This window comes from Platalea leucorodia (genome assembly GCF_965183815.1).
Source record: "Platalea leucorodia genome assembly, chromosome: 13".
NCBI lineage: Eukaryota > Metazoa > Chordata > Aves > Pelecaniformes > Threskiornithidae > Platalea > Platalea leucorodia.
Window position 1 is genome coordinate 15,689,646 of NC_138835.1, and position 27,004 is coordinate 15,716,649.

General features: G+C 58.5%; 1 protein-coding gene across 5 annotated transcripts in view; it reads left to right on the forward strand.

Annotated features, from left to right (window-relative positions):
- The first annotated feature begins 1,727 nt into the window (after positions 1 to 1,727).
- ZNF512B (zinc finger protein 512B) overlaps positions 1,728 to 27,004 on the forward strand; it is a 36,454-nt gene continuing 11,177 nt past the window's right edge. The window contains exons 1-13 of one of the 5 annotated variants that reach the window (XM_082325668.1): positions 1,728 to 1,785; positions 6,050 to 6,172; positions 10,083 to 10,162; positions 10,956 to 11,084; positions 11,427 to 11,599; positions 11,765 to 12,018; positions 12,810 to 12,881; positions 15,108 to 15,242; positions 16,626 to 16,750; positions 19,235 to 19,327; positions 20,204 to 20,302; positions 21,025 to 21,312; positions 21,945 to 22,136. In XM_082325668.1, coding sequence (XP_082181794.1) covers positions 6,052 to 6,172; positions 10,083 to 10,162; positions 10,956 to 11,084; positions 11,427 to 11,599; positions 11,765 to 12,018; positions 12,810 to 12,881; positions 15,108 to 15,242; positions 16,626 to 16,750; positions 19,235 to 19,327; positions 20,204 to 20,302; positions 21,025 to 21,312; positions 21,945 to 22,136 — 1,761 coding nt within the window. In that variant the 5' untranslated portion in view covers positions 1,728 to 1,785; positions 6,050 to 6,051. Of the gene's footprint in view, positions 1,786 to 6,049; positions 6,173 to 10,078; positions 10,163 to 10,955; positions 11,085 to 11,426; positions 11,600 to 11,744; positions 12,019 to 12,809; positions 12,882 to 15,107; positions 15,243 to 16,625; positions 16,751 to 19,234; positions 19,328 to 20,203; positions 20,303 to 21,024; positions 21,313 to 21,944; positions 22,137 to 27,004 lie in introns of those variants that run through there. The other 4 variants (XM_082325670.1, XM_082325669.1, XM_082325671.1 and 1 more) reach the window with 4 other exon arrangements.

Sequence of the window (27,004 nt, forward strand, 5' to 3'; positions counted from 1 at the left end):
AGCTGCCTGCCAGCCCTAACAGGCAGCCGGTTTCCTGCCTGCTGCAGGTTAACAGCTCTCCTGGCAGGCAGCTCGTTGGCTGGGAAGCAAAGCTGCCTCGGATATGCCTCATTTTATACAAAGAAGGTGGGCTGTGCCCGTCCCTCCCACCCCGCTGATCACCCTCCGCTTTGCCGATAATAATACCTAGCAATTACACAAAGCTTTCCCTGCTCTCCGCAGACATTAATTAAGCTCTTTCCCCACAATGGAGACAGAGAGAGGAACCGCGGGGAAACTCCCAAATTGGGTTGGGGTTTTTTTCAGTTCGATTTTGCGTGGCTGTGCCACGGGGCCTCCCGATTCCCGGTGGCACCGCGTGTGCCGTGCACCGGCGATGGTGCTGCAGGGCGACCCCGACAGTGATGGTCACTCTGGGTTTTGCTCTCACATAGCAAAATTTGGTTTTCCCTAATTTCTGCGGCCACTCAGATGGTGGTGCTGGATCCCGGTGTGGCTGTGCGTTCCCGGTGCTGGTAACGGAGGCTGGCTCTGCCCTGCAGCACCTTCCTGGGTGCCACCGGCTCTGCGGGGGTGACACCCTGAGCCTGGGAGCTGGGAAAACTGGATCATCCCGCAGGCACTGCAGCAGCCTCGCATCCAGCCTTGTCCCCAGGAGCCGGGGTAGCTTCACAAGGGACCCAGAGCCTCCTTCCAGCTGCCTGCACCCCGGGGTTAGCAGGGGGATGGATGGGCAGGGCACCCTGCCTGCACCCTGGAGGGCAGGAGGATGGGCAGAGCACCCTGCAGGGCAGGGCACCTCAAATCCTGTGCTCAGCGCTGGGCCCCGCACCCCAAGGCGGCCATGGAGGGGCTGGAGCGTGGCCAGAGCAGGGCAGCGAGGCTGGGGCAGGGGCTGGAGCACAAGGCTGGGGAGGAGCGGCTGGGGGAGCTGGGGGGGCTCAGCCTGGAGAAGAGGAGGCTGAGGGGAGCCCTCATCGCTCTCTGCAACGGCCTGAAAGGAGGCTGGAGCCGGGGGGGTCGGTCTCTGCTCCCCAGGAACAAGCGATGGGACGAGAGGGAACGGCCTCAAGCTGCGCCAGGGCAGGGTTGGGTTGGGTATGGGGAAAAACTTCTTCACCAAAGGGCTGTCAGGCCCTGGCCCAGGCTGCCCAGGGCAGGGGCTGAGTCCCCATCCCTGGGGGATTTAAAAGCCAGGAGATGTGGTGCTTGGGGACAGGGGTTAGCGGTGGCCTTGGCAGCGCTGGCTTAGCGGTGGGACTCGATGATCTTAAAGGGCTTTCCCAACCCAAACGATTCTGTGACCCTAGGACGGGCGGGACGCCCTGCCCGCACCCCGGGCCGGCAGCGCAGCCCCGCTGCGCCCTGCCGGGGTGCGGGAGGGAGGGAGCGCGGGCTGCCCGCCCTGCCCGCACCGGGGCCGCCCCGCCCTGCCCGCGCCCGCCCGGGCCGGGTCAAGCCGGGCCGGGGGAGCGCTGCCCGCTCCCGCTGCCGGCCCCGCTCCCGGAGCCACGCGAGATCGGCGGGCCGGTGGCGGCGGCGGGGCGGGCCGGGCCGGGCCGGGCGGGGCGGGCCGGGGAGCGCGCATGAGCCGCGGCGGCGGCGGCGGCGAGGGGCGGGCGGGAGCGCGGCAGCGGAGCGCGGCGCCGCCGCGGGTGTGGGCGCGCCGGGGAGCCCCGCACGGCGGCCCGCAGCCGGGGGCGGCGGCGGGCGGCACCGCCTCGCCGGCCGGGGGGGGCGCCCGGCCCTGCGCTCCCCGCACCGCGGCCCGCCACCGCCGCCGAGGTAAGCACCGAGCTGCGGCCCGGCCCGGCCCGGCCCCGCCGGCACCCCCGGCCCCGCCGCGGCGGCGGGGACCCCTCCCGCGCCCCGCACCCCGCACCGCTCCGCTCCGCTCCGCCCGCCGCCGCGTCGCCATTTTGCCGTTCGCTCTTCCCCCTCGCCGGCGGCGCGGCCGGGCCGGGCCCTCTCCCGGGGATGGGGCGGCCGGGCCCGGGGAGGCGACAGGCCGCGGGGCGGCTGACAGGCGGCGAGGCGGCCCCGGCTCCGGGAGGTGCAGGCCCGGGGCGGCCCTGCCTGCGGGGCCGGGGCCGGGAGCGGGGTGACAGCGCGGCGGGGCAGAGGAGGGGACGGGGGAGGTGACGGCGGGCGCAGGCAGGGCGAAGGTCCCCGCGTCCGCCGGCCCCGGGGATGCCCGGGCAGGGGGACACCCCGCTCCCCGTCAGGTCTCATTGTCTGCCGGGCGCTCTCCGTCTGCTTTTCCCCTTCGCTTTTGTGCTTGGGGACGGGCCATCGGGGAGGGACTCGCGAACCTGCTTCGAACAGAAAGTTTACACCATCAGAAAGCCTCCCCCGCGCCCCGAGAGAGCCCTGCGGCTCCCTCCAGGAGAGCCTCGCCGGGCTGGGCTTGGCCTGGCTTGGGCGATGGCGAGGGGCTCTGCCCCGAGCCGCCCGCTCGCCGGCTCGCAGGGCTTCACCCGCCATGTGGTTCCCTCTTGGGGAAGCTCCGGCGAGGGCGATTCCGCTCCCTCCCGAGGAAGCCTCTCCCGCCGCTCCTTCATCTTTATTCCCGGGAAGTTTTCTGGCCACAGCTGCGGTTCTGCCTCGAGTTCATGGGAGGGAGCATGGCTCCTCCGGCAGCGACGGAGACGGCGGTGCCCGTTGGCGTCCATCATCCGCGGTGGCCTCGTCGCGTCCCTGCCTGCATCCTGCCCGGCACACCGCTTGTGCCAGGGCGCCACGGGCAGGGGCGGGCAGCTCGCTTGCCTTTTTGGCGTTGCCTACATCTGGAGCCCTTGGTAAATTATTAACGATAAGTGGAGCGGATCGACAGATGACCGGGACGGTTGGCGCATGACACGGTGCATCCGTAGCAATGGGACCGGGGCGGGAGTCCGGCAGGAGAATTTGTGGTCAGGACCCACGGGTGGCTTTCCCCTTGTAGCCGTAAGGATGTCTGGGTGCCAAGAGGGTCGCAGCCATCCTTGGCTGGCTGCGTGCTCCTGCGGGCCCGATCCAAGGTCACAAACGGGCATCGGTAGTTGGAATTATTTCCCTTTTTCCAGTCTGTGCCCAATTTCAGGGCTGTGCCCGGCCTGCAGAGCCCGACAGCTCCGCAGGAGGGGTCTGTCATGGCGGGAAGGACCCTGTCGGGGCGGCGAGTGGCTGGGACGTTGCCATCCCTCGTCCAACCCGGCAGAGGAGCGCGTGGCCGTGCCGGCTGGGCAGGGCTGCCGGTGGCTCGGGAGCGCGTGGCGGGTTCCCAGCATTCGCTCCCACCTTCCACGGGCTTGCTCCTTGCCCCCATTCCCGGCCCTGCCAACTCGGCCTCTGCTCATCCCGCGCTGGCCCCTGTGTTGACATGGGCTTTTTATTCTGGAGCTGGAGTGGGATGCTTCAAAGATGCTGCCTCAAACTTCTAAAAAGTTACCTAAAACGAGCTGGAGGCTTCATCGGCAAAGACGCTGCCAGCCCCGACCTTCCCATGCCGCATCCTGGCCCCGCTCGCAGGCCAATATCTTCTCGTCCCGTTGCAAAAGGGTTTTCACCAAAACCATAATGAAAGCATGGAAGGGCGCGGGCTGTTGCCCGGTTTCAGCATGTGTTACTAAAAAATGAGTGAGAAGTTTGGACATTACAAAAAAAAATACAATGGGCTGATTTCTGCTCTCTGGCTCCGGGGCAATTCCTCTGGGATCCCTGGGGTTGTATCAGTGGCCAGGGAGCGGAGTTTGGCTCTCGCTAAGTGGTTTATGGGATTTTTATTTTTCATTTAGCCAAAAAATAAGAAGAGAAAAAAATTCAAAGAAGTATTTGGTGTAGAAAAACAAAAGACATTCAAAACCTCCTAAGCTGGCCAGAAAGGATCCCTTTGTGGGGACAGATGTGTTAAGGGGAATGAGAAGCGTCCGGCTGCGGGAGCAGGGCTGAGGCAGGCACCTCGAAGGTGGCGGTGGTTTTGGGACGGGAGCACGGGGGATGGACGCTCAGCACCGCCCCGGCTCCCGCGGTTTGGTGTGTGCTGCCGCGGGGCCTTCAGGGCGCAGGAGGTGGGCACCTTGGCCATCGCCGGGGTCTGCCCTGCGTGTCACCCTTTGCGAGTCGTCCTCGAGCTGCCCAGCGAGGTGGGCACGGAGGTTTTGTGCTCTGTCACCCGTCCGATGGCAGCCCTGCCTGCCTGCGCCGGGGTGCGAGCGTGCCGGTGGCCACCGTTCGGCACGGGGGGTCCTGCTCAGCCTTCGCCCCGGTGCTGGCCCTCCCTTCCCTCTCCCGCCGCAACGTGTGCCCAGCCCAGGGGACGAAGCCACGGCACGGTTGCATTTCAGCACTAGCCCAAGGTGGATAAACGTGTCAGCGGTGTGGGTTTCCCCTTGGTTTTCACCCCGTTGTAAAGCGCGGAGATCTTGTCTTCAGCTTCCAGTTCGCTGGTCTTTCGTGAGTCTTTTTTTTTTTTCTTTTTGCTTCAAACAACTTGACTGAGGATCGCTCAGAGGTGCCGGGAGGCAGCGCGGGAAGGAAGGGGCCTGGCGTGTTCGTCCCCGGAGGGGCTGGGACAGTAGCGGTGCCCACGCGGGTGAGAGTGGAGCCGCGATTTGGGAAGGGGCCGCAAGGACCCCGCTCTGTGCGGGCTCCGGAGACCAGCCGTCGCCGAGAGCCGCTGGCAGTCAGGCTGCGGCTCCTACCCAGGTCTCCCGCCGAAAGAGCCCAAATTAGCTGAATAAATGATCCCTGTGTTCAGCACCAAATGCCAAAGAACCTGTTGCCAAGGCTGGAATTTCTCACTTGATCCGATTAACCTTTGTGTCCATGCAAACAACCACATATGTGTCGCCAGCTGAACGCGTGCCGGAAGCTTTTGCCAGGTCTTCTCGGAGCATCTGGGCTGGACGCGATGCGCAGTGCCCATTCCCATGCGGAAAGTCCTCGGGGGCACCTCGGAAGGGACTGTTGGGCCCTCGTGCTGATGGCGTGGCCGGCAATCCGGGCACACGGGAGGTGCTCCCCCAACCTCCGCCGTCCCTCTGTGCACGAGGACAGGCGGGATGAGTCTGGATGCTCAGGGCATCAACTCCATTGAGCTAAACGATGCAAACGTGATCTCGTGGGAGGAACTGGGGGTGACGAGTCAAATCTGTGTTTTAAAAAACCCGTGTGTGTGGGAGCGAAGCGTTCAGCAAAGGTGAAGAAGGCACGGGTTGGCACTTCCCTTAGTCACGCTGCCGGTGCCGGGCTGAGCATCAGCATCGCGTCCCGACCAAGATCTCAAGGCCGTGGTGGTCTGGGGAATCGCCTCCCAAGGGATCGATGCTCTCGTTTTGGAGGCTTGGAGGACTCTTTTTACCCCGGGGCCATACGCGGCGTCCCCCGACACAGCCCCTGTCCTCAGAGGTGTCTTTGCTTGTGCTGTCGGGAGGGGAGGAAGGTACTGGAAACCACGCGGGGGGGAGCCAGCCGCGCCGCGGGCTTCGTCCTGGCACCGCCGAGGTGGAGGGGTGTCCTGCTGCCCGCCTCTGTGCGGAGCGAGATTGGGCCTTCTGCAATAATTCCTGATGTTCATTATTTATAGAGAAGCCAAATTGAATTATTAATACGGAAAATTCAGATAACATTAACAATTCTCAGTTTATAACAGTTTCCCATTAATAAGGAAAATTGGAAATTTATCACTACATCTGTTCGTTAAACCTCACTGTTTTTTTTTTTCTTTTGGTGTCTTAAATGAAAGCAGAGAAATAAACGAAGAGGAAAAGCCATTTATTCGCTACTTCTCTGGGCAAAGTCAGCCCATAATTTTTAATAAAGTCTTTGCCGTTATACGTGGAGGCGAAACCAGCCTATAATGAAAGCAGCTTTTCAGCCATGTCTATGGTTTTGCTCGACTGTGGAACAAATACTCGGACACACGTCCCGTTTCTTCTCTTTGTGGGAACCTTTCAGCTGCATGATAGTTTTCTCATTTCCCTCCCTCCCCAGCAGCTCTCCTTGCTTTCGGCATGTGTTGCTCCCGGCTCCGAGGAGTGAATTTTAACGCCGCCCCTGCTTCTTTCAGAGATGGCGGATTCCTATCCCTGTAAAGGTGGAAGGAAAACTGCAGGCTCTAACAAACCCGCTGCCAGCAAAGAAAGCAGGACGGAGACGAGGATAAACCCGCCGGCAGAGCTGCCCAAGCTCGGTAAGGAACTGGGTTTTTCTTTTTGTGGAAGCGGACGGGGTGGAGGGGACGAGCCAAGGAGTTGGGGGGCGGCTGCCAAAACGAGGGGGTGCGAGTGCCGTGGGTCTCAGCGTGCCTCTGCTCCTCGCTTCGACCCACCGGCGAGGGCCGTGCTGGGCCAAAAGAGCCCCAGGCCCTCGGAGCTGCGGAGCGCCGGTCCCTGGGAACAGGAGGGGAGGGATGGAGACGGCCTCTCCCTTCTGAGGGGCCTGCACCTGGCTTAACGAGATGGGTGTCTCGCCGCCTATTTATCGTGTTGGTAGCTAAGTGTTACATCAAAGGGTGGAAAGGCTTAAATGAGTTCAGACCATCTGCTGTCTCCTGTGTCGTGGCCCCCGGGATGAAGGCTGGCGAGCGTACGAGCCCCCGGGGACCCACTTGCTAAGGGCTGTCACTCTGATGGATAGCTGATTTCTCTATCCAGGAACCTCCAGGCCCAAGGAGATTTTTCTCCTGTCTGCTTATGCTGGGCAGATCCCCTCTGCGGGCACGGAGAGCCTCTCGCTGCCTTTACCTTGCTAATGGCAGCCCTGGACGCCGTGAGGTGCCTGCACCCAGGGCGAGGGTCAGACCCCAGCGATGCACCTCAGACCAGGCACCCAGAATCAGCGGCCTTGCAGGGAAACGCATGTGCCCTGAAGGTTTCCCAAATGCTGCTCTTCCCTGGAGGCAGTTGAAGCTGTAATTGCTAACAGAGGGGTGTAGCTTATTGCTAAAGGGAATGAACTCCAGCTGTCTGCACTATGAACATACCTGTCTTCGGGAGAGCGTTTTTCCCTGCGCCATATCTTATCAGCACCTTTAAAAGCAGAAAAGCCCTTTTTTCCAGCCCTTCCTTCTGGTTTAGATGGACTGAAAGCGATGAGCTGGAGTGAGGGACACTTTGTGATGGAGAAAGATATCGTGTTGCTCTCCCTGGGAAAGTCCTGGAGGTGGAAACATCTGCCAGGGTTCACTTTGTTGAGGCGAATTAGGCTTGATGCGGACTGGGGAGACGGGGCCTCTCCTGCAGTCGCTTTGCTGGCCCCCTCAGATGCAGCAGCTTGGTTTGTGCAGGGATCGTCCTTTCCGAGCCAGGTCTTGGTCCAGAGGAGCCTTGAGTCCATCGGCAAGCCGTCCCTGTTTCTAAAGAGCGTGCTGGTTCCACCCGGCTGACTCGGCACACAGCCTGCTGCAGGGACGGTGCCCGGCCATAACACTGAGCACCGTCAGGTTCGTGTCTCCTACGAGCGCCTATGAAGTCCAGGGTTTAGCACAGCCGGGGGGTGGTAGCCCGGAGTGGGATGCTGGAAGACGAGACGTGATTTCTGCTCCTCCCGTCCCTGTCATCGCTGTCCCCAGCCAGCAGCTGGTCAACGAGGGCATTGAGGGGTGGCTGGGCTGCGTGCTCTTGTGCACTTGTTCGGCACGAAACATCCCCGAAAGTTTGGAAACCTGTGCAAGTTGGGAAAAGGAGAGGCGAGCTGTCACTGAGCTTTCGCGCGAGCCGCGGCCCCGGACATGCTGGGCTCCCGGGGAGAGCTGCCTGGAGGGATGGGGATGTGCTGCTGTGGGGTATTTTGAATTTGGACTATTTTGAAGAGTTTATGAGAGAAAACAGAAAACAGGGAGAGCGATAAGCAGGTAACGGCAGTGTTGTGAGCTTCTGTTGCAAATCCTGTGTAATTTGGTGGCTTTTCATAAACTCCCAGCTCGTGGAGTCCCATGACGCTCAAGAAGCGTAGCTCCGTTTCACGTGCAGGGTGAGGCCCTCGCTTACGCAAGCGTGGAGGAAAAGCCTGAGCACGTGGTCTAAGAGCAGTGGGGAAAATACAGAACGCAGAGGGCAGCTGCGGTGCCCAGGCGTCCTTCCTGGGCACTACAGGAGCTTTGAATGGACCCTGCACAGTTGCTCCAGAACTAACAGGGTTTGGGGCCACGCTTGCAAAATCCTCCCCTCTCCTTAGGGCCACGAGCCGCTTTGGGGCAGGAGCCAGGCAGGTTGGAGTCCAGACTGAACGGGGTGTTTTGGGACAGCTTGGAGGCTGCCTTGCAGGGGGGGCAGGTAAGTGGCTTTTTAGGGACGTTTTCTTATAGCCCATAAAGGTCACCACCTCCTGCGGACGAGGCCTTCTGAGCCAGAGGGATTCCCAAAGGATGCTACGTCACCAAGGGATGCTTTTACGGGTATCAAAGTGGAGCAAACCAGCCGGCGTGACTTCACGGGACTGGAAATAAATGAGCCAACTGTCTTGTTTGCCATTTTACCCCTGGCTGCTGGGGCAGAAGGTACGAAAAGGGAGAGAGTGTGTGGTTTTGGCAGTGCCTTTGTAGGTAACTGGTTAGCTTTCTGTTCGATCTCTCTCCCTTGTTCCAAAAAAACCCTGGATTGGCTTCTGAGTACAGCCAGTGCCAGGCTTGGAGCTGAGCTCTGGTTTCTCAGGAGCTGGAGGGTTTGCTGGCTCGGCTTCCAGCCTTTTCTTCTTACCTGATTTTTACCAGAGAAGGGTGTTTTACAGGTTGAGTTTAGTTTTTTTTAATCTCAGTTATCCTCTCCTAGCTGTTCTGGGGTTTCCTTCTCAAGGATGCTTTTTGGCTTGTTTCTGTTCTCGTAGCAAACGGCTTTTATTCCCAGTCCCGTTCATTAAGCCTCTCCCAGATCTCAGTCTCGGTTTTCTGTTACACAGCATTTCCCGTTGGCCGCTCGCATCTGTCCGGTTCGTCTTTGGGTTACACTGACTCCCAGCATCACTTAAAATTATGTGCTACCCCTCAAAATGCAGTGTAAGCCCTGCTGGGAGCGCAGAGCCTTGGGGGGACAGCGCTGGGCGAAGGGAGCGGGGTCTTGCCGAGGCTCCCCAGACCCGCGGGGTGACCAGGCTGCTCCGTTCCTGCTTGGAGTGATAGGAGGCTGGATGTGAAAGTGGACGGATTTGGTGAACTGCCCTCAGCCCCTGCATACAAACCCCGGTGAAAGTTGTCGTGGTGTTTGTACCGCTTTGCTTGCTCCATTTTGGGTGTGAAGTAGGCGAAATCGGGGAGTTTGCTGCCGTTGTGAGCCGAAGTGTCTGGTCTGGGGCTTGGCAGTTCAACGTGCTTGTATTTGGTGTGCCCCATCACGCGATGTCGGAGACTCCATAGTCTCCCCTGCTTGCAGTGTCTGGTTGAACTGGGCACGTTTCTGCCCCGCCGGCACTCAGCTCGTGCTCGGGATGCCACAAGAGTCTGCTCTGAGCACAGGCAGAGCCGTGACCCCTCGCGAAGGTGTCCCCACGGCTTCTCCTTCCCACCCGAGTCCTCCAAGCACCACCTTGCCCTGTCCTCGTCCCCCCAGCCATCCCCATCCCTGCTGCTCCCCATGTGCTCGTCGCATCCCCTGGGCCAGTGTCCTGAGCCCTGGGGCTGCCCAGCCACACTGGCCCTGCAAAGGGGACGGGGGATTTCTGTGCTCGACAGCCTGCCCAGGGCCCAGCGTGCTGACCTAGACACAGATTTCTTCGGCTAAGTAGTGTAGTTGTTGAAGGATTTCTTTCAACCCAGGTGGAAGGACGGTTTTCCAAAGCAAGCATCAGCCGTGCTGAAACTGCTCTGTGTAAATGAAAGGAGAGGGGTCAGCAAACACCGGGAGAAGCAGCCATCTCCCGTGCAGGTATCTGCAGGTGTAGAGGCTGTGCGCTGAATTGCAGAGGAGCTGGCATTGCCTTCCAAAGGGGAATCTCCGTCCTTGCCAGGGCAGGGACACGGCAGCCCAGAGCCGAGGCAGACCCCGTGCGGAGCGAGGGAGGCGGCCGGGCGGCGGGAGGCTGGGGCCGGGCAGCAGGATTGCCGGGACGGCGGCTCTGCCGGCACGGCTGGCCGGACGGCGGGTGACGTGCGCTGCATCTGATTGCAGGAAATGCAACCAGTGACAAAACCGAAGGCAGGAAGAAAGGACGACCCAAGGCCGAGAACCAGGCACTGAAAGACATCCCTGTAAGACCCCGCACGCTCTGATCCCCGATGCCCTCCCTGCCTTGCTCCCTCTGACCTGCCCTCCGCGTCTTGCTGCACTGTGTGCTCCAGCCAGCCGCGCTCCAGGGTTAAACCTGCCTTCCCGGTGGTTTAATCTTCAGAGCAGCCTTGTCTTGGACTCGGCAAGATCTTGGCCCCTGAATCCCCTCCATGCCAGCACCCAGCATCCTCCAAAACCCTGGTGGGGAACAGTACCCGCCCTCCAGCCTCCCCTTCCCGGGACCATTCCCAGATGAGCTGGATACTCTCGCAGCCACATCAGGTTTGGCTAATGATCCAGCTGCACCGGCAAGGGGGTGATTTATTCCCTGCAGAATTGTGCAGTTTAATTCCAGCACAGTAGCGTGGACAACACACAGAGCAGTTTGTCATGAGAGCACGGGCATGGGGTGATTTATTGACTAGATGAAATGTGAGGTGGTTAAATCACCCAGGCGACTTCTGGCCTGATTTATTGCCCAGCCTGGCCGGGAGCGTGCGTGCGCTCTGGGAGGCGCAGCGAGGTGGATTCTCAGGAGGAACCGTTAGCCTGTAGAGCCTGCAGCATGCAGCTCCATCCCAGCACCTCTCGCAGGAGGGAGGACCGCTGCGCTGAAACACAGCCCTGGGGTCCGCTTTGCGGCTGCATGGTGGGAAGGGACAGGAACGATCGGAGGTCCCGTGGGCCCCACCCTGGCCCCCTTGGCATGCACCGGCCTGCACCCGGGCACACAGTGATCTTTGCTCAGCTATGTCTTGTCTCTCCCGTTCCCAGCTCCCCCTGATGAACCAGTGGAAGGATGAATTCAAAGCCCACTCCAGAGTGAAATGTCCCAATTCAGGCTGCTGGCTGGAGTTCCCCAGCATTTATGGCTTGAAGTACCACTATCAGCGCTGCCAAGGGGTAAGGCAACCGGAGGGCTGCGAGTCCTTTCCAGTGGCCAGCTCTTACACTACCATCGGCAGGGTAAAGCCTCTCCCACGTCTTAAACCCCAGGAAAAACGTGAGATTAAAACGGGGAGGGCACAGATGGGCCAGGGACAGTTTGTGAGTTGTGTACGAGAGGGACTGGGGTCCCTCCAGCTCAGTGTGAGGTCTGGCCTGGGGGCATCATGGACCATTGGTAACCATTTGGAGGGGCAGAAGGGTATTATACACGATTTGTGTTTCTGCCTGTGTCAGAAAAAGCCTGTCCCTTTTGTGGTCTAACATCCGTGCCCGCCTGTCTCTCCCTGCTGTGCACAGGGTGCGATCTCAGAGAAGCTGACCTATTCGTGCTCGTACTGCGAAGCTGCCTTCACCTCCAAAACCCAGCTAGAAAAGCATCGTCTCTGGAATCACTTGGACCGGCCAGTGCCAACCAGCAAAGCAGAAAACAAAGTGCCGAAGGCCATTGGGAAGAGCAGTGGCAAGAAAAGGTACCAGGCTGTGGCGGGGCTGCGTGGTGGTGGCGTAGGGACGGCTGGGAGAAGGGGAACGTGCCTGCCTCCATTCCCACGATCTGGGCTGGCAATGGGGGGAGAGGTGTCAGGACATTTGTCTAACAACCCCTCTTTAAACAAGCCCTCTGTGCTTTGCCCTAGAGCTGCTGAGAGTTCAGCTTGCCCCACCATCCATCCCAAACAGGCAAAGACGGAAAAAGCCGTGGCCCAGGACCACGCCGAGAATGGCGAGTGCCTGGCGGAGAGCCGGGAGAGCAAGGAGTTTCAGATCGCAGCAGCCGAGGCAATGGCAGCCGCCACCCCCACGGCGAAGTCCTCGAGCGGCAAGGATGCCGTGCAGCAGGGGGGCAGCCAGGCCTCGCTGCAGGAGGAAGACCCCGAGAGGATGAAGCACAGTAAGATTAGAGCCTGGGGCTACGCTGGTTCAGGAGCCCAGAGAGGGGTGTCCCATGGGAAGGGACGGGGCTCTGTTCCAGCCAGCGCTGCTGTGAGCGTCTCTCTGAATGTATCCAAGCCTTTTTTCAACATCCTGATTAATTTGCCCCCACCTGGTTTCTTGCAACAGTGAGTTCCACTGAGAATTAAAACCAGGTTGCAGCTGTGGTAGAGGTATTCCTGTAGGACCTATAGGTTTGGAAATGGACTGAGTTCCCCGCAGCATAGCGAGCTGCAGTATCAGCCCATCTGTCCTCACTGAGTGTCGCAGTTTAAACCAGGGTGGATCTGGCAAATATGTTTTCCTTAAGTATTGGGCTGGGGTCAGGAGGCTCGCTCCGTCCGTTACCGCTGCGGGGCTGGCAGGCAGGGCCATGGCTGTCCCCATCGTGGCATGGGTTTACACTGCTTGCAGCACCGAAGTGAACCACCACCAGCCACCTTAGCTGCCGAGGCTGTGGAAACCACGCGGCTTTTGACACTAGACAGAGCCACCGCTTCCACTCGAATTAGCCCTGGGTACCGTTGTTTCCCCAGGTTTTGTGGGGTGGGGAGCAGCACCCTGTTACTGTTTGGGGGATGGGTGCTTCACTCAATGCCCCTGTATTTCACAGCGGTAAAGGCTTCCTCGAGGTGATTCCACTCCTGACAGGGAGTGTGTGCCCACCCCGTGCCCTGGGACTGCTGAAGCCCCCCTAGCAGTACAGTTATTTGACCAAATCTCTCTCTCTGTTTCTCTCTTTTGAGTCAGGAAGGAAACAGAAAACTCCTAAGAAATTTACGGGGGAGCAGCCGTCCATCTCGGGGACATTTGGACTGAAAGGTAATACAGGGGCGGCTCCGGTCAGCTGTAGGGTTGTAGCTTCTCCCTGGGGCATTTCAGGGAAGCCCCTTCCCCCAGAGCCCTCCCGGTGGTGGAGATAGGTGACAGCCACCTGGAGCCTGGGGATATCACGCTGGAGGAGCTGGTGCCTTTGACCATAAGAGTGTTGGAAAGGGAATGAGGGGCAGCAGCAGAGCTGGCACTGATAACAACCCTGCCTGCTCTGCTCGGGAGCCTGTCGCTGGGAAATGAGGGGAGAGGAGAAATGATCTGGGTATGTCCAGCCGTTACGCAAGAGGAACGAGCCGCTGACACAAGCAAGACATGAGAAACGTCATCTCACCGTCATCCCACCGTCCTGGGGTCACACAGTATTTCCAGTAGCGTTGAAAGGATCCATCCCTCAGACGTTGTCTCCAATGCTGATCGCCCACATTCAAGAAAACGAGTTCGAGGGGGAAGAGACGTGTTACCGGGATGTTTTCTGAGAGGAGGCTCAGGAGGTGACTGCTTCAGCCTGACAAAGCCAGAGCGAGTGGGACTGTGGTCATGCTCCGTAAATAGACCCAACTGGGCTGGAAAGCAGGGAGGAAACCTGGAGCATCCCTGGCATGAGAGCAGCTGGATTCGGACTGGCTATGAAATACGTTCAATTAGGGAAATAAAAAGCAGATTTCCAGGCACTGCAGGAGGCAGCACCTTCCAGTATGAGAGGCACTCAGGGGAGAGGCACTAATGGCTTTGAAGGAATTAAACACTTAGCGAAGAGCAGGCTGGATGTGGTCTCTGCGATTTCCTTTCCCCTGGCTCCTAGGAAGTCTGGGGTTGTTTCCCTTAACTTCCCCACAGAGGCACTGCCATAGACCGAAATGTCTGCGGTGGGTTCCTCAAGAATAAGCTGTCACCCGGTGACCCGCTGCCTCAAAAGGAGAGTGAAGATCGGGCAGGCGTTTGCCTGCATCCCGCGGGTTCAACGTGGCAATTCGCTCCCCAAAGACAAATGTGCCACCAGCCGGTCGTGGGGTGCTGTCTCCATCCAGACCCGGGGTTTGCAAGAGTCACAACCCACAAGTTCAGGGGGACGTGGAGCCTCGTGGGGCAGGTGTGGATCCGACCCTGGCGCTCGCCGTCTTGCCTCCAGCACCTTCTGCGGAAGCGCAGGCACAGGGCTGAACCGCACATGGATTTGAGGGGGGTGGACCCAGGGGAGAGCCCCCCTCCCCTCTTCGCCAGCCTTTCCAAAGCATCGTCTACAAGTCACGTTTTCCATTTCTTACGTCAGCCCAGGAACTGTTGACGGATTCTGCGTGACAGAGGGGGATCGGGCAGCGTTGCCGCTGCTGGCGTGCTCTCGGCATGTCCTGCCCCTCCGCCTGCCCGCTTGGCCCTGCCCGGTGCAGGGAGGATGCTTCGGTGGTTGGCAGCGATGCCTTTAGCAGGCTGAACGGGAAGCACGCGCTTTGCCCGTGCGGTCGCGCGGGGATGAGGCACGGACGAGGTGGGAGGGTGGGTGCATTCAGGAGAGGCTGGCTGAGAGCCTGGCACTCTGCCTGCACGAGAGCCCTGCCTTCAAGTTCCCCTCCGCTTTGCAGGCAGGCTTGGTGACAGTCACCAGCAACCCAGGGTGGCTGCACCAGGTTTCCTCTCCTTCTGGTCCTTCCTGACCCTCCCCAGCACCCGGCGGGACCGGGAGAGACCTGTGTTCATCGTGGCAGTTGCATACAGATCCAGGGACGAGAGGTCCCACGGGATCTCGTGTCTGGGATCCCAAAGTTTGCCCAGTTTTCTAAGAGGGACCCCAGTTCCTTGGCGTAAGCAGTTGGACTAGCAGCTCCTCCAGTGCAGGAACATCAGCAGGAACATCGCTTTTGTATCCTGAATTTGCTGTTCCAATTCCCCCTTTCAGTTTCTTGCCCTTTTCCCTCCTCCCCAGCCTGTCTTCCCCACAGTCTGCCTTGCTAGAAGCATCCTACCCGGCTTTGCCGTGGTGTTTTCATAGTTCATAAACTGTCTGGGTTGGGGGAAATGATTCTGTTTATAAAACACCACAAGCTGTTATGATATTGCTTGTCATAATTACGGACCTGATCCTACACATACAGCCTTGGCAGACCCCCAGCCAGCTCAGTGTCCCTGGGTTGGAGGTAGAGATTTTGTACGTGCTAAATGCAAGTTGGTCTGAGGGTATTAAAGCAAGTACTGAATAAAAATCCTCTCTCTCTCCAGGTCTCGTCAAAGCAGAGGACAAGGCGAAAGCCCATCGAGCCAAGAAGTTGGAGGGGAACACCAACATGGAGGAGCTGAAAAAGAAACCTCCAGGAGCTGGTGTGAAGAAGGAAACGGCTGTGCATCTACCAGCAGGTGAGGCTGGTGGAGGCAAAGCATGGGCAGCAGCTCTGTGTGCAGCTTAGCTGCTGATCTGTGCTCTGCTCCAAGCCTGCACCGTCCCACCTTCACGCCACGGTCCCCACCTTCACCCGCGGCTAGTGGTCCCTGCACCCCTCCTGGCCCAGCGGGCTGTCTGCTGGGTGAATTTTGCAGCAGGCTTGCAAGCAGAAGCAGCACAAAATCAGAAGTAGGAGCACACAGCTCCTGCCGTTTTGAGGTGTAGCACAGATGTGGGGACAGCCGCTGCTCCTAAAATATTGGTGCAGCCACAATTGACATCCCAAAAGGGTTACTCTACCTTCGCTTTGCTGCCAGGACAGACCGCTGCAAGTGCTGGGAGTTGGTAGCCAAATCCCAGTTCCACTTGGCTTCACTGTGACCGCAATTCGGGTCAGCGTCTGGGATGATGGCATTTTTCTGACATCATCTCCGTGAATGACACCAGTGCGTAACTCTGGGCATAATTATGTCTTCTCCGAGGTGCAGCCTACACCCTAGCACAGGTTGCTGACTTTCCCTGGGAGCTCTGACAGCAGGAGGAACGCAGGATGTGCAAGATAAACACAGCTGCAATGCCTTACACTGCTTTCAAATTCAAATAAATTACTCTCTGATCTCACAGCCGTGCAAAAGCATCCAAATAAACAGACTTGGCGGATTTTATTCAGACCGGGCTTCCCTTTCTGGAAGCCCAGTGCTGTTCTGCTGAGAACGTGGCGTGAACTCTGGACCTAGGAGGAGGTTTTGGCCCCACGTATCTCTTATTTTGGGTGTTTTTTAAGCTGGTCGCAGCCATTCAAATAAACGCATGCCTGGAAGCTAGCACTCCCCTAGCTGCCGGTGTGTCTGCCGGGAAGAGGAGTGCCAGGGAAGCTTTCCAGGCACACGTCTGGATGGAGCCAAGATGCTCACCTTTGTTTCGCTCCCGCTAATTGTTTCATTTGGCAGGGGGAATTTATTCCACGCAGGGCAAGATGAGGTGGCCGGGGGTATCATCATGTTTTAACTCCCAGCGTGCAGGATCCCAGCGGGGCTGGAGAGGTGAACCTCCTTTTCCCCACGAACTGCCGGCAGGTCAGGTAACTCCAGGGAAAGTGGCCCAGTGACCCAGTTTGCTCAGGCAGCTGCAGGAGGTGTGGGGCAGGCAGAGCTGCAAGTGCCTGCATGGTTTGTGCCTGGCTTAGCCCATGCCTGGGCGAGTATTTCTCTTTTTTTAACATCGGGGAACTTTTCCCAATTCAGTGCTTTTCAGCATAGCAAACCAAGGCTTACGACAGCGCTGTCCTCTGCCGAGCAGCCCAGGCAGGTTGTGGTCTCTGCGGCTGCGTGTAACACCTCTCTCCTCTCCCTCACCAGCAAACCCCGAGGACCAGTGGCAGCGGGAGATCAGCGAGAAGGGAGAAGTCGCCTGTCCAACTTGCAGCGTTATAACCAGGAAAACTATCGTGGGGCTCAAAAAGCACATGGATGTCTGCCAGAAAGTAAGGGCTTGCTTTATTCAATCACACACATACGGATTTTGGAGTGGAATGGACATGTACATGTGCCGCTCATAAATGCATATTGGTGCTCCTAAAACCAGTTCTGGGCTGTGTTTGACAGAGCACTTGCTAGTCATCTTCAGAAAGCTGGCTGCCTCGCATCGATTCAGAGGGATTTGGACACCTAATTTTCAGCAATTCTGAATCCCTTTGTGGTCTGGGCCCCTTGCCCCAGTGTTTCCAGCAGAGTCGGGTATTTCTAGTAGCTAAACGAATAGTTTTAAGGCTGGAGAGATTGTTGGGGTTGTGCCTAATCTGGCCTCCTCCGGAGTCCTGGATGTGGGATTTCACTGTGTGCCGTGCCTTGCATCAGGCCAGATAAATTGTGGCTGAATGAGAGCACGTCTCGAGGAGACACCGAGCTTGGATGTGCTCAGGCAGGCTGTCAAGATACTGGAGTCCAGTAATGGTGCAGTGAAAAATTGTACCTCTGCCACACCGCCATCCATCAGAGCACAGGATTACGTCTTCATCCGTCACCTGGCGCGGTGCAGAGCCATCGCCACAGAAAGCCAACGTGGGATCGATGCCTCCCGCTTTGAAAATATGTGGCTCGGCTTTGATTCCACATTCATTTTCTGTAAATGCCTGCTCAGCCTTTGCCTCGCTATTTATACACCAGTTGGAGGCTACTCTCCCTTTCAAACCCCGTACTACACCGATGCCAGGCAGAATCCTGCCTCCTCTGACGTCCTCCTGGCTTCAGTGGAGTGGGGATCTTGGCCATCACTGCTCACATCTCCTGCGCTCGGGAGCATCTCCCAAGGCAGGCAGGCTCCACGCAGGCTGCGCGGCCAGCCGGCCTGCTGAGCGTGACTCTGCCAGAGCCGTCAGGCCTGTCTGCTCCGCTATAAATAGGCCAGTGGGTGTTCAGCCGAGGAATCGGGGCTCCAGCCCAAGGAGCGGGTGTTTTGTCACCCTTCCCCGGGAGGCACGGTCCTTGCTGGGGCTGGCTGTGCCGCTCCCGGAGCTGGGGTGCTTTGCAGTGTCCCTGCCAGAGCAGGACGGTCCCCAAGCTCTGTGTGTCTGACCACGGGTCCAGCTCTCAGCATTTCATCTCCGAGATGAACTTAGGGCACGTCCTTAGCGAGGTCCCACTGATACGGGCACGTGGTATCCCCATCAGAAGTGACCCTGGAGTGCAGGCACCCCCTCAACTTGCTCTCTGCTTTCATGATTGAAGTATGTCTTAGCTGGACAATAGGAAAAGGATATGCAGGCTCCTGAAACTCAATGGAAATGGGTTCCTCCATTCCTTGCTTGTCACTGAACAGTCTGCCCTGTTCCCTTCGGTTTTGGAAGGGAAATAAGGGATGGGGATGGTTGCAACATGCTTGGGACTGAAGGACTTGAGGGCAGGTATATCCTGGTGTCCCAGGTGGGAAGGCTTGTTAGAATATGGACATGGCATGTTCTTCAGTGTTGACTGGAGGAGTAAACCCCAAATTGGCTGGCATTGGCATCTGATGAGTCAAGGAGCTTTTAGCATCCACCTTGTTAGGAGCAGCGCTTGGTCTGGAACAAGGTTAACCCATGGGAGCACGGGTACAAGTGAGTCATTCCCAACTGGCTGCAGTGAGTTTATTCTTCATTTCCCCAGAGCTCCAGGATGAGGAGGGGTTTGCAGCTCCATCTTTGTCCCCTCTCCGGCTTCTAGTCCAGGCTTGATCGGAGGGGAAGTGGTGAAGGTGAAGCATCAGCCAGGCAGGAGGAGCAGGAACGGCCACGGCCGTCCAGGCACCAGCTCCCTATCGAGACGTCCTGTCTCTTGGTGCCCAGAGCATTCACCCCCTGAGTCAATAAATTCTGGTACCTGCCCCAGCAAAAGTCATGATCCGCTGACTCACTTTGCCAGTTCCCCCTCGACGTTGGTGTGTGCATTTAATCCATCTCCACAGCCTCTCGGGAGGCCAAGTCGGGTCAAGCAGCAGAGCAGTATGAGGCGGGAAGCATTCTGCTGTGATCGTGTCCAGCAGCATCTTAATTTCAAACAGCCCAGGCACCCAGAAAGCATATTGTACGCCAGCATCTGTCATAGTTAATAGGGCTGCAGAGCGCAGCCCGCTAACATATTGGTAGATCAAAGCGTCTTCTCTTTCCTAACCCTTTAACAGGAAGACTAAGACACCAGGTCCAGATGTTTCCAGCCAGTGCAGCTTTAAATCTACATCCAAAATGGAATGTTTTCCAAAAACTGGGGCATGTGGGTTTGATAACAGTATCCAGGACCACAGAGAGAAAACTCCGAGCTGCAGGCTGGGATTGGGATGGGGGACAGGGAGGCTGCGTGGCCTGCTGGGTCGCACCGCTGGGTACTGCTGCAGCCACAGCTACCCGTGGGGCTTATTGACGAGCAGCAGCAGCCCTTGGAAAAATGAACGGTGGACTGTGGCCTCCACGGTGACTTGCCTTTAATTCCTTCAGCTGCAGGACGCCTTGAAGTGTCAGCACTGCAAAAAGCAGTTCAAGTCCAAAGCTGGGCTGAATTACCACACCATGGCTGAACACGTCAGCAAGGTAAGAGAGCTGAGCTGCTTTCATCTCGCGCCTCGGTTCTCGATGCAGAAGACGAAGCGATCGGCAGCCCGCTTTCCTTTGCCTGTGTAAAGGAGGGATTCACAACATCATCTTCGCAGCATTTCCCGTACTGCTTAGTCCAGTCGGTGGCCTTCCCCCTTCCCTGCCGAGCAAAGCCGTTCCTTCCCAGGCAGCTAGTTAGGCTCATGATGATCCCGGGGAGTAGAGCAGAGGACTGGGAAAATAAAACAGGATTTCAAATCCCAGAACAGGGGAAGATTCAGTGAGTACGGTGAGGTGGATTTTGAGTGGCAAAGCTCTGCCTCCAAAACTGTGCCCGCAAATCCGGGACTGATGGGTTCTGCCTTGCACGAATCTCAAAATCCAGTCTTCAGCTCTCCGCCATGCATGTGAGAAGTAGCCACAAAATTTATCATTAATAAAATCTGGCAGGCACCAATTTAGGTGCTGTTCTTAAAAATCTGGTCGTGTACGTCTCCGAGATACCAGGGCAAGGCATAACTGCATTTCTACATGTCCCATGCTTACCAGTTGTGACTTGTCTTTTACCTGTGCATTAATTAATTAATTAATTAATAATGTGCTCTTCAGTCTGGCCGGTGAATCCGCCGTAAAGGAACTGCTCCTGGGTTTCTCAGCTGGCCCTTTGGGTGCAAACACAGCAAAGGCAGGGGCAGCTCTGGCACCTAAGGATGAAGGCGTTGGCATGCAGTAAAGCAGATCCAGCTCTTCTAACGAGAGGTTGCCCCCGGCCAAGGGCAGCTCCTGCGAGGCAGAGGTTTACCACCCACTCCTGGCACAGAGGACATGAGTAAATGGTTGACTCTGTCGCTTCTGTTACTTCCTTGTTTCCAGCCTGTTCCTGTGGAAACCGCTGGACTTGGTGAACAGGAAGAGCGGGAAAGGCTGAGGAAAGTGCTAAAGCAGATGGGAAAACTGAAATGCCCCAATGAGGTACGAGAACGATTCCTGTTTCTCGTTCTGTGAAAAGGTGGAAGGAGCGAGTCCCGACGCAGAGGGGGATGTGCGCTCTCCAGGCATCCCTTGGCACGCGCTCCACTTTTCCGCCTTAGCTCAGCCATCCCGGTCCCCATCCCGCTGGCTCCGTGCGCTCCGGCAACGGGCCGTCCCGGCAGGAGGGTGGCATAGGGCAGGTTGAGGAGCGCTGAAGGGCAGATTCTGCCTCCTGAACTCAGGAAGGGGCACAGCCGGCGCTGTCCTGGGCACAGCGTAAAACTAAACCAAACCGCGCCAAAAAACGGTCTCGAGCCAGTTGCAGACAAGTCACGAACAGGTAACGGGGGCGTGTGGCAGAGGTTTGTCCCCGTGGATGCTTTACTCTGCGGAGGCCGTGCCTCCCCGACGCCTTCCCCTCCTGCTGCCCGCTGTGCGTCTGTCCGGAGAGCCCTGTCGGTGCGTTGGGGCTGGTAGCGCCGGGGACGGGGGCTGCTCCCCCTGTCCCTCCGCGGCACTGTCATGCCTGCGCATGGCTCTTTGGGGGAGAGGGGCCGGCCGGCGATCCCCCGTCGCTCGGAGGGGACGGGTTGGAGGAGCTGCTCTGCGGAGGGGGCTCCTCGGGCCATGTTCCTCCCTGGAGCAACGGCACCCCGACCGTTTCAACGTGGGCACGTGAAGCCCAGCCCTCCTTAACCCTCCTCTTCTCCCCATCTCCATAGGGCTGCATGGCCAACTTCTCCAGCCTGATGGGCTACCAGTACCACCAGAAGCGGTGTGGGAAGCAGCTCACCGAGGCCGACAAGCCTGTCTTCAGCTGTCCACACTGCGGCAAGAAGTACAAATCCAAGGCCGGCCACGACTACCATGTGCGGTCAGAACACACGGCCTCGGTGAGCCCCCCGGACGCCTCCGCGGCCCGAGGAGCGGGGCCATCCCCCCCGGGGGGTGACTGCAGAGCTGCAGAGCCTGTGGGCAGGACAGAGCCGGGCAGGGCCGGGCCGGGCAAGGCAGGTGCAGACGTCGGACCGATGTTATTTTCTCCCTCACATCACCACGCGCGTGTGTTGGACCAGGCGGTGTCAGGGGCGAATGGGCTACAGCCCCCTCTGCCCCTCCGACAAAGCTGGGAGCTGCGTTTACGGGAGCGGAGCGGTCGGCAGCGTACCCCCTCCCTGGTGCCCGCGGGGCTGTGCTCCAGCCCACCCTGCATCCATGCTCTGCAGGGAGGAAAAAAAAACAGATCTCAGGCCGCTCCCTTGGCAGCAAGCAGGCACTGGCTGCTCGCCAGCGTTGGGGTGGCAGGCTCCGTCCCTGGGGAGCATCCTTTTCTGTTCTGTTGATCCCTACTGACAGTGCATCCGACGCTAATAACTCCCTAACTCTAATAAATGGAGACATTTATACATGTGGGAGTGCCAAAGGACGCGATCAGTCCGGCGTGCGGCTGTCTGCTGGGCAACAGGGTGCTCCCCTTGTTCCCGCGCTGGGGTCCAGAGGCACGCTGGTGTCTCTGCAGCCCTCGCCTGTGCAAAGCGGGTCTGCAAACGCACAGCCCAAACCCCAGCATCCCCGTCCCGGGGCCGGAGAGCTCGCTGCTTCACCTGTCATCATGCCCTTCCTAACTCTGTCTCTGTTGCAGCCTCCGGAGGAGCCAGAGGTGAAGCCGGAGCCCAGCCCCGTAGAAGATTTTGAAAGGACCCCGAGCGGCCGCATCCGTCGGACGTCGGCCCAAGTAGCCGTCTTCCACCTTCAGGAGATAGCGGAGGACGAGCTCGCCAAGGATTGGACCAAGCGGAGAATGAAGGACGACCTGGTGCCTGAGACGAAGCGGGTGAGAAGCCTTTATTTCTCCTTTTTTTGTGTGTGCTAGCTGTAGGCAGAGATCCTGGGGCGCCAGTGTGGCCCCAGCTGGCTGAGGGCTCACGTGTCTCATTTTCTGTGCGTTAAATCAATTAGCCGTGGTGGCAAATTTACTGCTAAAGAGCCCACCCAGCACAGGCTGAGCCCCAGTGGTCGGGAGGCTCCGTACAAGCCTGGCAGCAGGCAGCTTTCCCCTTTCCGCTGCCAGGACCCAAATCTAAATGGAGCAGAAGGTGGTGCTTTGTGGGCAGTGGAGGGATCAGAGTCCAGCCCAGAGGGTGTTGTGGAGGGAGGTCAGTTCTGGTCCATGCTCAGCCCCGAGGCAGGGGCTGGCAGCGAGGAGGAGCATGTGAAGAGAGCAGAGGTCGGATCTGAAATGATCTCCCTTGCGCTGTCAGAGAGCAAAGATGCCCCAGGTGGAATTTCCTCCCTTCTGTGGCTTCCTTAATTTCTGGGAGATGCTTCCCCGGCGGTGAAGGGCCTGCAGCATCGCCGGAGCAGCGCTCCTGCAAGCGGAGGAATCTGGAGCGTGGAGGCAGGGCTGAGCCCTGCAGTCCCCACGCGTGGCCTGGCGCTGCAGGATCTGCGTGGTGCAAGTCAGCGCCCTGGCAGTCTTGAGCTTTGTGGAGGCATTGGAGTAACGTGTTAAATCAAACGTCCCTCCTGGCCGTGGGAGGAGGTGATTCCTGGGAGTGTCCCAAAGCTGAAATTCCCTCCAGGAACGTAAAAGGAATGAAGCAGCAGCAAATCGTAAACCACTTCAGTGTAAAAGGGGAAAAAAGAGAGAGAGTCAGAGTGTTTTAATCCTGTAGCTGACACTTTTTGGCCTGCGCTGGGACTCAATGCAGAGCCAATGTGCAAGTCTGCACAAGCTGCAGCCTGTTTCCCGAGCAAGGAACTCTGCAGTTGGCTGCCAGGTCTTTTCCTCGCTCTGAACAGTTGTGTGTCTCTTGTCCAGTGCTCCGAAACTCACCCTGGGCAGGATATTGGGCACGTTGCAAAGAGGGGAATGAGGGACAGAGGGAAGCAGGTTAAAGCTTTGCCGCAGCAGGGGAGTGCGGCGGTGCCTCTGCCATGAGGGTGCAGAGCACAGGACAGCCCCGGCCCCAAGGACCTGCCTCAAGCCGGGAAAACAGCCCAAGTCCCAGAGTCAGCCTGGAGAAGCAACACGGCTCGGCCCAGGAAAATGGGTGGCACAACAGCAGAGCTTCAGCCAAAATGCCTTCCCGCTGCCGCAGGCTGTGCCGCGCCGTCCTGGCACGGGTGCGTTCTCGGGAGAAGTGCCGCCGTCGTCCTGCAGAGACCTGGAGGAGCTCAGCCTGACTCGGCTCCCAGTTTGCACGCAGTAGGCAGGTGAAAAACCAGCACACAAACAAACCAGCATCTTCTTTACCCGCCTTGGCATGCCAGTGGGGCGGCTGGCGCAGAAGGGGATCTGGCCACGGTGCTGCTGTCCGCCTTGGAGCAGAGCTGGGGGTTTTAGGGCTAGAACTGGTTGCAAACATTTTATTTCCCTAATGCTTGGTGGTGGTGGTGGTTTCCAGGTGACTTCAGCTGCAATGCATTTGTAACGTAAAAGAATCGAGCCCAAAGTAGCTGTTTCATTTCAAATACTGTGGGAGGAGAGGTGTCGTGCTCTCTTCTCCCCCCTCCAGCCTCAGCGCTTGCATTCCTCTCTTTCCTCCTTGAATTACTCCCCTTACTCTTGACTTTGGGTATTTTCTGTTTGAATTGAGGGAGCGGCCATGAGTCCCAGGCCTGGACAAGGGGCCCATGTGCAAGCTGACATACAAAGGCATCGTAAAGGTCTCAGCCGCTGGCATAATTGCTCTGTGAAATGCTGTTTGTGGTGGTGTTTTTATTATGAGGCATTTCTTGTGTTCAGAGTCTAATTGTTTAAGTTTAATTGAGCCCCATCTCAGCGCTGAAAAACAAAGAGAATTGCCGTGAGGTTGGCAAAAGCAGGTTTGCATTGAAGATGGACAAGGGGGGAGTTGGACCAGCTCCCGGGTGGCAAAACAAGGCTCTTGGTGTGGAGGATCGGGACCTCGCGCCCTGCACGGGCTGCTCTCCCCGGCTGTGCTGGCCGTGTGTCGCACAGATGGATTTCAGGGGAGGTCAGTGCGGTGGGCGAATACGTACGTTAGCTGTGAGCGTGCCTGCGGGTGCGTCTTGCAGTGACTGTCACGTTCCCTTGACAACACTCTGAAGTATAATCTGTTCAGTCTATGACAGTTTTTCTCGACGAGCGGTGCTGGGAGGAGGCGGGAGGCAGGTTCTGCCCGGGGAGGCTGGTGGGAGCTTGCTGACTTCAGCACGCTCGGTGCTGCTCTGCTGAGCAGCGTCTTTGCATCGCTCAGGACTGGTCTACGTTTACAAGTTGCTTCAGTTCAGGGTGCGGAAAAAAAACCCTCCCAACTGCGAGCGACTCAAACACGCCAGCAAGCACCCAGTTTGTGTTACAGCCCCAAAAATAGCCCTTTCCTCAGAACTGGGTTCAGCCGTGCTGGCAGGACAGCTCTGTGGCGGGTCCAGCCCCAGGCAGCGCGGGAGGCTCGGAGGAGCGGGCAGCGTCCCCACGTCCCCGTGCCACCGCCCCGCTGAGCGCACGTGGTGGCCGTCCCTCCGAGGGAGCTGACAACACGGAGCCACTGGAGCTGCAGAAAGACAAACACCAGTGAACCATGACCAGGCTGGTAGGACTGATGGATCCCAGAAGAGCTGCCACGCCACCGCTGCTGCTTCCCACGGGCCGTATCCAGCCGTTGGGAATACGCTGCCAGGCTCGCAGGCCCCCTTCGCTGGCTTGGACCTGGAGAGAGGTGGGATGTCAGGGATCGGCGGCAGGTTGTGGCTGCTCCTGCACCGTCTCAGCAAGACCTGGGGATTTCCAGGGTCCCAGAGGGATGGATGCTTCCCAGCTCCAGTCTGTAACCACTGATGGCTGGATGCACCTGGACTTGCTGCAGCGCCGGACCCGCTCTGTCCCCGAGCTCTCCAGCTACTCGCCACGGTCCCAGCAGGCAATGTGGATTTCAAGATGAAGAAAGCCAGCCCTCCTCTCCATCCCTTCTTCAGGCAGCAAAGTTTTTCCCCAGGGAAAGGCAAGCAGCTCCTCAGCAAGCCGATGGGATACAGGGGTTTGCAGCCCCCCGGCAGGCACGGCCCACGTGGCAGCCGGTCCTGGCTGGGGAGAGGGACGTTGGGTTTGGATCCCGTTGGTGGCCCGTGGTGGGATGCGTTCGCCTTTCCCCGGGAGGACGGATTCCTTCGCACCAAAGCAATGGCATTAGAATAAACGATTGCTGCTCGATCCCAGGCCCTGTGCTGCCTTCATTCTGCACTAACCAAATCCAGCATTTCTAAATATACACTGGAGTCTTATTTTCTCGCTCCGATCTTTATTTGCCTCTGGATAAGCTGAAACAGATGGGGTGTTTCACAACAGCCGCTTGCTGGGGATGTCAGATGGGGAAGGGCACACCCCTGCTGCTTTTCTGGGAAAAAATCCCCTTTCCAGAAGCTCTGTGAAGAGGATGCCGATCCTCCGACCCTCCTCTGGCCTTCGCTGGGGCCATCGCCTGCCCACGAGCAGTCTCGGGGCTGCCACGGAAGGAGCGAGAGGCCAGCAGCTTCCCAGCTCGGTGGCGCAGGCCGGCAGTGATGGACTCTGAGATCTGGTGGGGGATGATGCCCTTACACGTTTTGGAGGCCGGATTGAGAGAAGCAGCCTCCTCGAGCAGAGGGAAAAGGCATCTAAGAGGCGAGAGGGGAGAAAACGGCATGGAAATCTCACTGTTCCATGGTGTGATGCTTTCTCTGTGGAGCTCGAGGTGGGGTGGCTTCTTTCAGGGTGCAGCGAGCTCTGTGCTGGAGGTGGTGGTGGGCTCCTGCAGCCCCGGCAGCCCCCGCCCCGCGCAGGGAGGGATGCAGAGCTCCTCCGTGGGCTGCAAGAGCACCCTGTTCGCCTCCCCACGGCTCGGGGTCTGGGCGTTGCTGCAGGGCTGGGGGCAGCCGTGGAGGCTGCGCATCCCCCCGGAGCCTGGGTGCTGCGTGGTGGGGTGACGGGGGTCCAGAGCGAAGGGCTGCCGTGGGCCAGTCGTAAAGCTAAGGGGAAATGTCATCTCCAGGCTTGAGTTTTTAAGAAAACCCTGTCCTAGAGCCAGGATAAATTCCAGAGCAGAAGAGCCTGGCTCGGGCTGATCCCCCAAAACAATGGCCCTGCGATCCGGGCGAGAGCCAGGCTGAGCCCTGCGGACTCATGTCACTGGTGGGCCAAACCGGATCCCAGCTCCAGCTGCGGACCCGGAGCTCGGCGGGGCCGCGTCCATCCTTCCTCCCCTTGCTCAGCGGTGCCGGCGTGGTGTGACCCAGCTGCCCAGAGCCACGTACGGGACCCGGCTGCCGGCCAGCCCCCCTGGGTGTGTTTTGGCTTTGCCTCCCGGGCGGCATCAGCCGCGGTTTCCGCGGGGCGATGGGAGAGCCGTGCCTCGCGCTGGGGACCTCGGTAAGGCTTCCAGGGGAGTTTGTTGGCCGGGGCTGAGGCAGCCTGCATGGTTCTCATTTACTGTGATATATTTTGGGGAAGGGGAGAGCTGTCTAGGGAGCAGAGAGGATTGAAATATGAAAGTTAATTAAATAAAACCATCAGTCAAAGAAAACAAGCCTTCCCACCCCAGCATCCTTCAACTGTTCAGAAGAGATGGGCTGCGGCCAAAACCAGTTGTAGTCGTTTAATGATTTGGCCATGAAGATTTTCACTTACAGGCTGTTTGAGGAAAATAAATGGAAAAAAAAATAAAATATTCCATGCCTGGGGCTCCCTCTTAATAGAGACAT